General features: G+C 33.2%; 1 protein-coding gene and 1 pseudogene across 1 annotated transcript; both read right to left on the bottom strand.

The window, feature by feature from the left end:
- Positions 1 to 2,932: 2,932 nt before the first annotated feature.
- Positions 2,933 to 5,300, bottom strand: LOC128177941 (tripartite motif-containing protein 45-like). Its single transcript, XM_052844874.1, has one exon. It carries the CDS (start codon positions 5,279 to 5,281, stop codon positions 3,371 to 3,373), a length of 1,911 nt encoding a protein of 636 aa, XP_052700834.1. The 5' UTR covers positions 5,282 to 5,300; the 3' UTR covers positions 2,933 to 3,370.
- Positions 5,301 to 8,685: 3,385 nt separating this feature from the next.
- LOC128178096 (tripartite motif-containing protein 2-like) lies at positions 8,686 to 10,979 on the bottom strand (annotated as a pseudogene).
- Positions 10,980 to 15,026: the final 4,047 nt, after the last annotated feature.

Here is a 15,026-nt window from a genome sequence, read left to right as displayed (position 1 = left end):
TCAATCGCAAATAACCTTGCAAAATAGTAATTGCAAATATTGCCAAAATTTGACTCAAGAAATAATAAGAATGTTTGGCTTCATATGAACGGTATCAAAATAAAACAACAATGAACAACAATGCTGTATGTATGTATGTAACGGGTATAATTAATTGATATAAATATTAATAGTACAGTAAAATAAGATTTATTGATCCTCGTTTCGTTTTACGAAATTACAAACATTTGTTTCTGTCAACATTTAACATTACAATAAATACACAAAAACACTGTTTTGTACTTGAAATGTTCTTTATTTTATGATATCTTTTTGGAAAGACTTTGGTAAGTCATATGGTAAAGTTTGAATTTACTGCCACCCGGTAATTTCAAAATTTACAACTTGACATAATTATTAATCTCAATCAATGCATAACAATTTTAAACTTTCACTTTCTTAAACACTTTATCCTAATGTTCTTCTAAAATATTGAAACAAATTTGAAAAAAAAACCAATCCAACTTATTATCATCTTATTAGCTTTACATTACTATATTCAGAAGTAAATATATATTCTGAAAATAAAGTTGTTTTTTTTTTAAATTCTGAGAAGGCAGTTAATTTTGTTTGTTTATCAGACACGACGTTTTTGAGCACACCAATAACAATGTACACTTCAATAAAGTACTAAACCTGTATTCATTAATACTTTATTTGAATTGCCTTACACTGTACCGGTACCAATGTAACTGAGCAGGCAAGGAAATAACAGGCTAAAACGACACACTAACATGTCTGCTTAACATTGATAGGATATTTCTGACGAAAAATTTATAAGAGATGAAAACTTCTTGTCTAAACAATGTTTAAACCTATATTCGTAAAAAGAAGTAAAAACATGTCCATAATTTTGTGCACTGTTTCGATCAGATATTCCAATCTTCTTTAATACATCTACTAGTATGCATTTCTACTTTACAAATAAGAACCCAATTTTAAGTTCCTGGGCTCCATATGATTTGATACCAAGAGCCAAAGATATTTCAGCATGAACCACTATATATGTATATACTAGTATTGCCATTATTAACAACTAATGCATGTTCCAAATCCAATTCTCACAAAGCAATATATGCATTCAGCAAACAAAAATTTTCAGTAGTATTGACTGCTTATCCTTAAATATGTCTCCATAATCATGCTTTTATCTCATCAAAGAAAAAAGATTTTTGAATCATAATACACATATTGACAGATAGGAAAAGTATAACATATTCTCGATAGTTAAATTATGAACTATTTTCTTTAAAGTTAAATTTTTTTGTAACAGGTAAATCGGCTAGACAGGACCGACCGGTCAGTAAAGTAGTACTCGTCTATTTCCTGGGAGGATACACGTACTCGGAAATTACTGCTCTACGATTCCTGGGCAAACTAAAAGGTAGGGAATCCCAAAGATTGCAGAACACGTTTAATATTTTGTAATAATTCGTTTTATTTTTTATTCATCGGTAAACATTCAATGCTTGAAAATGGATCGAGTTTTAATATGAGTCATATGCTTTTATCTTACAATGGTTGATTTGGAAAGTATTAAGAGTTTACCATATGTAATGGGCTAGCATATGTTTATATAAATCTAATAGTTTTAAAAAAAGGTCAGAACTTTGAAACATAGATATTTGAGAAAACACTTTATAAAATATATTAGAATCAATCTTACTAAAATGATTTATCATTTTTACAAATATCAGAAGAACTCGATCCATTTACGTGATACTTTCTTCAGGGGTAATTGAATATTTATGATAAGATTGAAATGCATGAAGAATACTACATGTATATTGATTTTTTTTAAAAGTTAAACTTGCATATGCATTAATTTGTAAACTGAATGTATGTTTATTTTTTAACAGAGATCAAATCTACATTAATTTTTATGTATTAAAATTTTTATTGAGAATAATAACTTTTCAAAAATGTGAAGTAAATATTGATTGACTTTATTGTATTCTTTCATTTACAGGCTACACATTTGTAATAGCAACCACTGCAATCATCAACAGTTCCAACATGTTGGTATCGGTGATGTAGAAACCTCCTATCTAGCCTTGGCGTTTATAAACATTGATGATCTGTTAATTTATTTGCTGTTATTTGTTGTAAAAAAAATTGAAACAATTGATATTGTAGAACTTATAACTTTATATATACTTTATATAAATTTGAATTTTAAACATGTTAAATACATTAAATATTGATTTTTAAAATTGTTCATGTCATACATGTATTACATTTTTGAAAACAACCGATTTGTAGGTATTAACAGGAAAATATGACGCAATGTTAAGTAGTTGGGTTATAAAGTATAAGAAGTGAAAGGGACCTACATTTTGTAACTATCCGCCTTTGAATCCTCGGTACCTTGCTTCAAATTGCGTAATCATGTCCTCTTGGCGACTGTTTTTGATGCTACATAGCGATTGTATAAATTTAATAGCCTTTTTTCTGTCTTCTTTGAAATCCATTTAGTACATATGTACACAGTTACTTCAGTGAAAGGCAAAGCTAATGTTCTCCATCACAATTGTACAAATGCTTAGCATATAAACCAGATCCATTTTTGTTCATTCATTTACTTTGGAAATACTGTATAATAACACTATTAAAATTGTTAATGTTTCATAACATTTCATAATATTGATGGTATCTAAATACTCTGAAGTTCAAAAACTTTGATTTGAAACTATTTTATTGTGTAAATTACACAAAAGGATTGGAAACAAGTTTTTACAACTTACAAGTTCCTCTCCTAATGATAATACATACAATATATACAATTGTCATAGTAATATTATTACATGTTACTTATAGTTATTGACTTTATAATAATGAAATTCAGAGACATGCTTTTACAAAGTTATTGCAAATAAATAGTAGATAACGTTAATATACAGTATAAAAAGCAAAAGCAAAAAGGAATTTAATAATTAAATCTTCCACACTCTTTAATGAACTTTTGAACTGCTGAAAAAATAAAGCAGTTTGCATTGTAAGACAAATTGCCACTATCCTAAAGAAGCAAAGTTAATTAAAATTGTTTCGTCAAGCCTAATAAAAAGTAATTCAAAAAGATTGCTTCTTGCATTTACATAAATCTTGCATACAAAGAAAAAGTGATAAACATCCTCCTTTCGACCACAAATACAATTGGGTGATTCAATAATGTTTCTTCTATACAGATCATAGTTCAAAATACAGTTTTGTCTCAACTTGGTATGTAAAAAATTAATAGTGCGTTTACCAAATGAAAAATATTTTGGAGGTTGAGAAATTCTTTCAGTAATGTTTTTCTTGAATATGTTGAGAGACGTTGTTTCTCTAACTGCTAATTTGAGAGTTCAAAAACTTTAACGCGATCACCTGCCTCACCAACAAAAAATCGGTAAGTTCCATGCAAAAATTTTATACAATTAGGGCTTTTCTGCAATCCTGTTAAGATTCTTATGATTTTGCCATCATTTGAAATTATATGAATATTACTACTGCCAAATCCGTTTACAAATATATTTCCATGCTCGTCCAGTGTTAATCCATATGGCTTCGATAATTCTTCATGGCTGTACTTGAACAACATTTTTCCATTCGCGTCTATTTTTTTGACAATATTTTCAGAATAATCAATAAAAATAACATTACCATCTCTACCCAGTGCTACATCATCAGTAGACCCCTTCTCTGTTGCCAATGTTGTACAAATATTTTTATCAAGAAAGTTATCAAACATTACGATAGAGTCACGTGCACCAATCACTGCAGTGGTACCTGACGTTGATATTCCATAGCAGCGACAATCAATTGGCACTGATTGTTTTATTTCAAGAGAACTGGCGTCAAGTACTACGACCTTCTTGTCATCAGGTAGTGTTACTAGGACTTCATTCTCTCCGTGGACACACACTCCCCATGGCTTCCCCGGTAAAGATATGTTCTGTAAAACTACTCCATCAGTGTTACACAGCACGCACCTATTATTTTTATAATCAGTCAGTAACAATTTATTTAGACTTAGAAACACCCCGTCAGTGATATCGCAATTTTTGATTTTGAATTCGGAAATGTTGATTACATCAGCGCATTTTAAGTCAATTTTCCTTAGATTGAACGCCTGCTGATTGCTATTCTCACGAACGGTTGTCTTTCCTAGACACGACAAACTTGTTAGCTTTCGAACGCTGTCAAAAATTTCGGTTTGAATGGAGATTTCTAACTTTGAATAATTTAATTTTCTGATGTTTTCATATAAATCCTTCATTTTGATGTATGATAAGACATCGTTTGTTTTAAGATTGGTCTCGGTTGACATATTGGTCAATAACTGTTCTCTCCAATATTGAAGATAGAGAAGTCTATGCTCAGTAGACTGCACTGACTTCTCAAGTTCAGATTTGGATTCTTTGGTTAATTTTGCAAGTTCATTTAAATGCTTTTCCTTCAGCATTTTAACATTGTCTATGATAGCTGTGGTTATTTCCGACAGTTCTTTGGCGAATGCGTCCGATGCATCATCAAGGCTGTTCATATTATTTTTTTCGTCTGTGATAATTTTTTGAAGATTTAAACACATCGTTTCCACCCCAGCTTGCAAGTTCTTCACATTGTTAGGTCCTACGATGTTTTCATCAACATCCTTTAGCTGACAAAACTGTTTACAGCCGACGTGTTCTTTAGTAACACAAACAGAGCAACATGGGACAATATGCTCTTTACATATTAGCTCCAATTTTCGATCATCATGAGCCTTACATTTTTGCAGATCAACAGGTTGGGGAAAATTAGCAGAACACTCGGTAAAGGTAACTACAACATGACTTCGAGTTGGTCGAAATTTCTTGTGACATTTCACACAATCGTCACACAGTACCTCGGAACAATCCCTGCACCAACTACTTGCTTTCGATTCTTCTTCATCTTCTTGGCACGGTTTACAATAAATCGGCTTTGTCAAAACCGCAACTGAAGCAAGAAATTTATTTTCTGGAAATAGTTTTGCCCACTGGTCAACAAAATATTCCTTAAATTTACCAGGTGCAGGAATGAATTTGCGACACAAAGGACACGGAAACCCAAGGGGCGGGTCACAGTTTACACATGATGTGATAATGTGTGTAGACAGACAAGTCAGACAGAAAGAGTGGGAGCACGGTAAACTCACGGGTCGTTTATATTGTTCTAAACAAATAGAACACAGCATTACATCAGTAGTCAAACTGCTGTCTTCGTCACCAGCTGTCGCCATGATGGTGGTTTTACCTTAACAAAGAATTTAAAACGAAAGTACTTTGTAAATGGTCTTAGAGTTATCGTTCCTGTTCTAACTTGCATATAATACGTATGTATATAACCGATATTATTTTTATGACATTAGCACATATTAATGTTCTATTGAATCTATATGAATGAATTATATTTAAATGTTTTTTTAATCAAAATTACAGTAATAAACGCAATACTGACACCCTGACTCCGTTCAAAATTCACTGTGACTTGTCTCATATACAAGAAGATTTAATGCTAGAACAATTTTTTTTTCCATGGAACCTTTAAGTTTCATTTCTAGGATTTTAAAACGAAAACAACAATGGAAGTGTAATATCTTTTGACCTCGAAAATCAACATATTCAGAAATTTTCACAAAATGCTAGACAGAGAGTTAATTTTGTTAGTTTATCAAACACGACGTATTTAAATTACACCAATATCGAAATGAAAAGTTTAAATCTAAAGAGTGCATAAGTTTATAAAAAGAAGTATTAAAGACAAAACCATCATTACGTGCATTGTATAATGCAAACCTGTAAATTTCATGATATTGCAAAACAATAGCACAAAAATCTTTTATATGTTTAAGACAAATGTTACTACTACCTTAAGCCAGTTGTAGATTTTTAGCTTAACATAAGGCGGTTGCAAAATTACGCCTTTTAGTGAAACGAATATCTGTCCGACAGTTTTCACGTAACTTCTTTACTTAATAGGAAATTAACAGACGAGTTACCGAGATTTTTGGAGTTGTAAATAGCAAGAAGAGGTTTTTCCTTGCTCATTGACTTTCGTGCAATATGGTTGTCATGGAGAAAAGTATATTTAAAGTTTAAAATGTACAGGAACTAATAAAAAAAAAATCATTATCCATCATGTGTTCATAAGCATTTATGATTTGTTGAGTTATTAATAAATTGCTGTTTTAACCAAGTAAAACAATTCAATCGATTTAAATAAGTAAAGTTGTTACAAAAACTCAAATTTGTATTCTATAATGTAATCTACAAATTTTAATTGTAAAACGATTTACATTAGCTACATATAACGAGAGAGAGAGAGAGAGAGAGAGAGAGAGAGAGAGAGAGAGAGAGAGAGTACTCTAATTTTAGCATATTTTTAAAATAATTCAACAACATGTATGATTGTCTCAAAACAAACTCTAAATTCTTAATTCATATACATGTACCTTTGATGACAGTTATTAGTGCTGGAGTAGGGGTATAATAAACAGTAAATGTATTATTTACTATCTATTAACTTTTTTCTGCACTCCTAAGATTTCGATCAGAACTTGTGTGTTCTAGTCAGTTAATTCAACAGTGTCCCTAGTATACTTTCTATCACTTCTCATATCTTGTTTTGTGATATCCTGTTTTTCCTTTTTTCGTAAGTAATTCATCAGCGCAAACCCAATCCAATTATCATCAGGAAATAATATTTTTCTTAATTTATGTGTAACTATCAGAATCGTGTTTTTAAAAATCTTGATATTTGCAGAGTTGTGTCACGATCTAATGGCCACTATAGCCCATAACCTTCCTTTTTTTAACAATGTTTTCACATCCATAATCATGTTTTTATTTACATGAGTTTTGTAGTGTATATGTAGCAGGTATGGCAGTAAAGTTCGGGTTGTTATTTACTAGACCATGTCACAATCTCCTTGAAAATTTTTAACTTAAAACACTTTACAATTATTTTATTTTTTTGATACATTTAATATGCATTCAAGAGCAAAAAAATTATCAAATACTACTTTGAAATTGGCAGTTCGCGAGATATATTTTAGCAAAGTATACACGAAAGAGTACAAATAGATTAGAATTACAATATAATTACAAAACGTTTGCATTTAAATTGATTTTCTATTATTTATGATATGTACCAGGTACTTTTTAAAAGTAAGAAATGTTGTCTTTTTTTCTAAAATTCTATTGTGAACAATTCAAAATTGCCCCATGTCATGAATTACATTCTTTATTTTCTAAATAAATTTACATACAAAATGTCAAAAAATGGTTAAAAATATATATGTGAATAATCTTGATTTGCTAGAAAATATTTTTGAAAGTCGGAATAAGTTTATTTAACGCTCAATGAAGAAAATCTATTTAGTTTGGTGAAAAAACAGTCCCTAATTTAAGTAAACTCAGGTGACCTTTTGCTATCCGTTTTCGGCCATCGTCATTTACAATTTTACATAATGTTTAACTTCTTCTTAAAACTACAAGGATAATTGTTACCATTTTTGGTGCGAGGCATCTCTATGGTAAGAAAAATCTAAATTGTGAAATTCGTGGTTCTACCTCCCCCGGGGCACCACATGTGGGGCCAAATATGCCCCAAAAAAAGCCAAATTTTAAAAAATATTCCTCTCTATCCCACACATGTGAGGAAAAAACTGGTTGCATGATTATAATGTACATGAAGCCCTCTACCAAAATTGTGAAATTCATGGCCCCTGGGTCGGGGTTCTGGCTCTAGGATGGGGTCATTATGGCTATATAGTAAAAATGTATGAAATCTTAGAAAATCTTCTTCTTTACTCCCATATATATTTGTTAAAAGCTAAATGCATGGTTATGATGTCCATGAAGCCCTCTACCAAACTTGTGAAATTCATGACCCTTGGATCAGGGGTTCAGGCTCTAGGGTGGGGTCAATATGGCCATTTAGTAAAAATGTGTTAAATCTTAGAATCTTCTTCTTTACTCCCAAACATGTGGTCAAAAACCTGAATACATATGGTTATGATGTCCACAAACTCCTCTACCTAAACTGTGAAATTCATAGCCCCTGGGACAGGGGTTCAGGACATAGGGAGGGGGGCAATATGGCAATATAATGTAAATACATATAATGTCTTTAAATCTTCTTCTCTATTCTCACACATCTGTATGAAAAACTGACTTCATTATTATGTTTACCAGGAAGTCCTCTTCTAAAATTTTAAATTTTATGTCCCCTGGAGTATGGGTTTTGACTCTAGGGCAGGGTCAAAATGGATGTGTATAGGTGTTATTGCATGTAATGTTTAAAAATTATCTTCTTTACTCCAACACACCTGAAAGGAAAACTGAATTCATGATTTTGTAGACAGATCTTTAAGTTTTTGCCAACATTTTAGGTTTCATAGTTCTTTTTGAAAGATTTCAGGCAGGGAGGTGGTCGTCATTACAAATTAATAGTTTTTCTACTCCAGAATGAAACCCAATTAAATGAATATATGAGACTCCTCGACAAGTTTGCGTTTGGGTTATATGCTACTCAGGTGACCGTTAAGGCCTATGGCCTCTTGTCATTAAATACATGTACAGATTATAAGGAAAAGTTTTTATTGACAACGAAGAGAATATAAGGAAAAGTTTTTATTGACAACGAAGAGAAAACTTTGATATATATGTACCAGAACAACCTTTTTTTATTTTTACATCAATACAATTGAAATACAACTACATATACAAATTTTCTTTTAACTTTTGAATGATGTATACAAATAGAAGACCAGTGATTATACAAAAGATTTTTTCCGATTTAATTTTTATAGCAGAAATCACAATATTCTAAATTAATGATTTTGTTGCCTTATTAGTACCAGTCGTTCATACGAACAGATATTAAACAAAATCTGTTGTTCGTGTATGTACATATATTTTACACCGTCACTGAATGTACTATTTGCGGAGCTTTGTATCGATTGGTTGCTCTAATTACATAGATAGTGATCGATTTTTAATATCTAATTTTCCTGAAGTTCGATAACTTTAACGCGACCACCGTCTTCACCAACAAAAAATCGGTAAGTTCCACGTAAGAATTTTATACATCGAAGACTCTCAACTCCTTTTACGATTCTTAAATTTTCGCCATCATTTGAAAGAATGTGGATATTATTGCTTCTAAATCCATTTACAAATATATTTCCATGTCCGTCTACTGTTAATCCATATGGCTTCGTTAATTCTTTATGGCTGTACTTGAATAAGATCTTTCCATTTTTGTCCAGTTTTTTGACAGTGTTTTCAGAATAATTGCTATAAATCACATTTCCATCTCTATCCAGAGCTACATCATCAGTAATCCCTGTCTCTGTTACCATTGTTTTGTGATTTTTTTCATGGAGAAAGTTATCAAACATTACGACGGAGCTGCGTGCACCAAACACTGCGGTGTTTCCAGACGTTGATATTCCAAAGCAGCAACAGTCAATAGGCACTGATTGTTTTATTTCAAGTGATTTGGCATCAAGTACTACGATTTTCTTGCTACCAGGTAGTGTTACGAGGACTTCATTTTCCCCGTGGATACACATTCCCCACGGGCTCTCCGGTAAAGATATTTCCTGTAGAACTACTCCATCAGTGTTACACAGCACGCATCTTTTATTTTTACGGTCTGTCAGTAACAATTTATCATGATTTAAAAACTCACCATCAAAGAGAACGCAGTTTTCAATTTTAAATTCTGAAATTTTGATCATATCGGCGTATTTTAAATCAAGTCTTCTCAGATGAAATGCAAATTGATTAAGATGCTCACGCGAGGTCGTCTTTGCAAGGCATGACAAACTTGTTAGCTTCTGAACGCTGTCGAGTATTTCAGTTTGAATGGAGATTTCTAACTTTGAATAATCCAAATTTTTCATGCTTTCGTAAATATGCTTCATTTTGGGGTAAGATAAGACCTCGTTTGTTTTAAGAACTGTCTCGTTTGACACATTCTTCAATAACTTTCCTTTCCAATACTGAAGATAGTTAAGTCTTTGCCCTAATGATTGTACCGAATTTTCAAGTTTCGATTTAGATTCTTTGATTAATTTAGCAATTTCATCTAAGTGTTTTTCCTCCAGCTTTTTGATAGTGGCTATGATAGATGTGGTTATTTCCAACAATTCTTTGGTAAATTTATCGGATGCATCATCGAGGCAGTTCATATTGTTTTTTTTCATCTGTGATAATTTGTTCAAGATTTGAACACATAATTTCCACCTTAGCTTGCAGATTTTTAACATTGTGAAGCCCTACGATATTTGCATCAACGTCCTCCAACTGACAAAACGTTTTACACCCATCATGTTCTTTAGTTACACAAGCAGAGCAACATGGGAAGAGATGCTCTTTACACATTAGCTCCAGTTTTCGACCTTCATGTGTCTCGCATTTATCCAGAGATAAAGATTGATGGAAACTCGCAGAGCACTCGGTAATAGCAACTACAACATGATTTCGGGTAAGGCGAACTTTTTTGTGACATTTCACACAATCGTCACACAGTACCTCGGAGCAATCATTGCACCAACTACTTGCTTTCGATTCTTGGTCATCTTCTTGGCATGATTTGCAATAAATCGAGTTTGTGCCAGTCGTAATGGAAGCAAGGAGTTTGTTCTCTGGAAACAGTTTTGCCCACTGATCAACAGAATGTTCCTTAATTTTACCAGGTGCGGGAATGAATTTGCGACACAGAGGACATGGAAATCCAAGGGGCGGGTCACAGTTTACACAAGATGTTATAATGTGTGTAGACAGACAAGTCATACAGAAAGAGTGGGAGCACGGTAAACTTACGGGTAATTTATATTGTTCTAAGCAAATAGAACACAACATTTCATCGGTAGTCAAACTGCTTTCTTCGTCACCGACTGTCGCCATGATGGCAGATTTTCTTTATAAAGAATTTTAAACGAAAGTACTAAATGAGGGGCTGAGAGTTGTCGTTCCTGTTAGCAGTTTCATATGGCTGTGATGTGAAAAAAGAGTATTTATTAATTTATTCATTACAAACTTGATAATAAAACAAAACATATCAATTTGTCAGAACAACTTGATTTTATTACATTGTAATACAGCTGACATCACAAATCCGGGGTTGATACAGTTTCGGCACTTGAGCATGGTTTACAGACTAAAACATAAAACATTTGTTACAGTCGAAATTTTTTAGCGCAGTTGAAAACTTAAAAAAGCTAGCAAATGTTTTAGAGCAGTTCACTTTTAAAGCCGGAAGAAATTCTGGTTCTGTAGCTACAATACGTGTACAGACTACTTTCAAATAATATTTAAAATTAAGTTGTGTAAGTCGATGTTTTTGTTTTTAATTTTATTACAAAGTTTGTATTAAATAAAATAATAGACACCCCTTTTTCATATTACATCCTGCATCAGCCCTCGACCAATATCATCCCTCGGGCATTCGGTCCTCGGGCTGCTATTGGAGTCTCGGGCCGATACCGGCAGTGATATGGAAAAGGTTATGTATTATTCTTTATTACTAATCAAAGGGATTTTGTTGTTTGATTACAAATTAAATATTTGCGTCTATTTTGAACTGCCGGTCAATAGACTCCGATCTATTAGACCGCCGGTCAATAGACTTCGATCAATTGGACCGCCGGTCAATAGACTGCGATTTATTGGACCGGCAACGTTTTTCAGAACGCGGGTATGTTAATTTTACATCCTTTCGATAGTTCTCAGGGAATGTTTATTCCTTTACATAGACGCTGTTTTTAGTACTTGGTGAAACCAAATTCAATGTTATCAAAATGGAGTATCAAATAATCAACGGTTATAAAGCTTTATATAAGGAAAAAGACTATTTAAAATTTAATGGGTTGAAGACTCCCCCTTCTTTGTGTAAACTAATATCAAATTGAGATGTTGTAATGCATGCAACAGGTTTTGTGCATGTAAAAGATGAAAAAATAAAAAAAATCTGAGTATATTGCATAATGGCACGAAAACCATCTGCAATATGCGAATTGTAAACCCCGAAAACTAAAAAAGGAATTAGGTAATAAAACAGTTATTTAATGCTTGAACAGTCAATAGACCAGAATTTTTTTCCCTTGGTGCAGGGAACAGCTCAGTATGATCTATTGCCCTCGGCCGTTGGCCTCGGGCAATAGATCATACTGAGCTGTTCCCTGCACCAAGGGAAAAATATATAATTGTATAATACATATCCGATATTTTTGTATTGCATTTCTATTTATAAAGGTGTTCCTGATTTTCTTTAAATTAATGCTTAATTAGTAAAGCAGAGTTACAGTAATAAACGCGATACTAACATACTTTATACTCACAGTGGTGGTCTTGACGGTAGCTGAAAGTTCAAGTGAGCTTTTCTGGTCCAAAATTGTCCGTTGTCTGTCGTCATTGGCGTTGTCGTTGTTGTAAACTTTTCACATTTTCACCTTCTTCTCTAGAACCACTGGGTAGATTTCAACCAAACTTGGCACAAAGCACAACTGGGTGAAGAATATTCAAGTTTGTTCAAATGAAGAGCCACACTTTCTTAAAAAGAAATTCTTTATTCTTTAGAATTACATGAATGTATTGAAAATTTGTTGGCATTTTTCAAAAATCATCTTCTCAAAACCTATTTGGCCAGAAAAACTGTTACTTGCATGGAAGCATCCTCAGGTAGTTTTGATTCAAGTTTGTTCAAATCATGGTCCCCAGGGGGTAGGGTGGGGCCACAATGGGGGGATGGATTTTTACATAAGAGTGTATAGAGAAAATCTTTAAAAATCTTCTTTTAAAAAAACTATTCGGCCAGAAAAGCGTAATAAACTTGTGTTGAGGCATCCTTAGATAGTGTAGATTCAAGTTTGTTCAAATCATGGTCCCCGGGGGTACGATGGGGCCATAATGGGAGGAGTTAAGTTTTACATGGGAATATATAGAAAAAAAATCTATAAAAATCTTCTTCTTAAAAACTATTAGGCCAGAAAAGCTTAAACTTGTGTTGAAGCATCCTCAGACAGTGTCGATTCGAATTTGTTCAAATCGTGGTTCCCCGCGTTGTGCGGGGCCTCAATGGGGGATGAATTCCTACATAGGAACATATAGAGAAAATCTTTAAAAATATTCGTCTCAAAAACTATACGGCAAGAAGAGCTTAATTGGATTGGAAGCATCCTTAGATAGTGTAGATTCAAGTTTGTTAAAATCATGGTCCCTTGGGGTAGGGCGGGGCCACAATGGGGGATAAATTTCTATATAGGAATATATAGAGAAAATCTTTAATAATATTCTGGGAAAGTTTTTAAGTCCGAAAAGCAGTAACTTGTGTGAAAGCACAGGTTGTGCAGATTAAAATTTGATCAAACCGTAATTCCCTAGAGAAAAGTGGGGCCATAAAGGGGAAGGTTATATAGGAATAGAGAAAAATCTTCTTACAGGTAAACAACAAAAGGGGCTCGATATCTACCAAAAAAATATATGGATAAAAATCGGCAGATTTTTTAAAAGTATTTGAGCAAGATCTACTGTACGTACTTAGTTGTCAAGATATTTTGATACTGTAATGCTAATGGTGAGTAAAGAGGTCCCTGGGCCTTTTTTTTGCTAGCTTTATCAATAAAAATCCTAACGGTTCATTTCTAGGACAACGTTGAAACTGTAATATCGTATGACCGCAAAAATCAACATATTCTGAAATAAAAGAAAGTGGATCCCTAAGATGTAGATTCAGCAGGAATCTGGGTGCACAAGGAGAGTGAAATTAAAATTTCATCGATTAAGTTTGCACATTTTTTCGAATATATTTGAAGTTAGTACATAACATGCTTTCTTACAGTCACGTGATAGAATTTTGTAATCACAAAGTTACTTGAGATGAGAAATCACGAGTTGAATTATAATACTTAACATGCATCAACCCTTGGTTACAACGGGGAAAGCGAAAGTAAGAAGAAGCAGTTTTTTTTTCTCATTTAAACCATGAGCGCATGTTTGTCTATTAATCTACTTTTGACATAACTTTGATGATGCAAATATACAACTACTTTTAAACGGAGAACAATAGACAAACATGCGCTGAGTATGTATGAGGCCTGACCTAGTAACATCATCAATAGTGAAACAGACTGTACTATTTTATGCAGAATGTTCCTTGAAAATGGCTCGATATTCAAAGTTTTTATGCAAAACATACACCCATTATTTTTTTCAAAAACATGGTATTGCACACCACAAGCATCAAACATGGCTATGATTTTATTAAGCAACCCAATGTTTATATTATCAACCACTCTACACGTGGTTGAACACGAACGATAACTCTGTTCTGAATGTCATCGTTTAATTTAAAAAACCGCTGGGTGGTGAAATAAGACATACATAAAAGATGTTGATATTTTAACATAATTCAAAGTAGGATATGATATAAAAATCGACCAGTACTAACGTATTTTGAGAATATTATCCGAACACTTATATTTCCACTCGAAATTTCACAGGAACTGAACAAATCTCGGTGAAGTCTCGTGAACTTTTATTTGAGCACCTTTGGATTTATTACACATTAACATGTAGCAACGATAAAGAAAACATTCCGAACACATTCGCAGGGGTGTCATTGCACGAGCACATTTGCCCTCATTGCACGGAGAAGGATTTAACTACATGTTACCAATCGCAACTTCTCGGGCCTTTCCGGCAGAGCTTGGAAAAACACCTCGATGTGTTTTTCCCAGCTTGACGGAAAGGCCCGATAAGCTGCGATTGACATAATTATAACTACATCGTAAGGGCATGCGCGGATGCAGAACATTTTTTTTTGTGGGGGAGGGGGGGGGGGGGTTAAGTTTGCCGGGGGTACGAGTTCTAGTGCATATTTTCTCTTATTTTACTATGTAAAATAATTTACATTTTTCAGGTCCGAACCCCCTCCCCCCTTCCCCTAGATCCGCGCACATGGCAGGCAACTGTGCA

Source organism: Crassostrea angulata, chromosome 3 (genome assembly GCF_025612915.1).
Source record: "Crassostrea angulata isolate pt1a10 chromosome 3, ASM2561291v2, whole genome shotgun sequence".
In the NCBI taxonomy this organism is placed as follows: Eukaryota; Metazoa; Mollusca; class Bivalvia; order Ostreida; family Ostreidae; genus Magallana; species Magallana angulata.
Note: the sequence above shows the minus strand (reverse complement) of the source record. Positions and strands in the feature narration are given on the sequence as shown.

Bases quoted from the DNA above. Each gene is read 5' to 3' on its own strand.
- LOC128177941 (XM_052844874.1), bottom strand. From the start codon at position 5,281: ATGGCGACAGCTGGTGACGAAGACAGCAGTTTGACTACTGATGTAATG.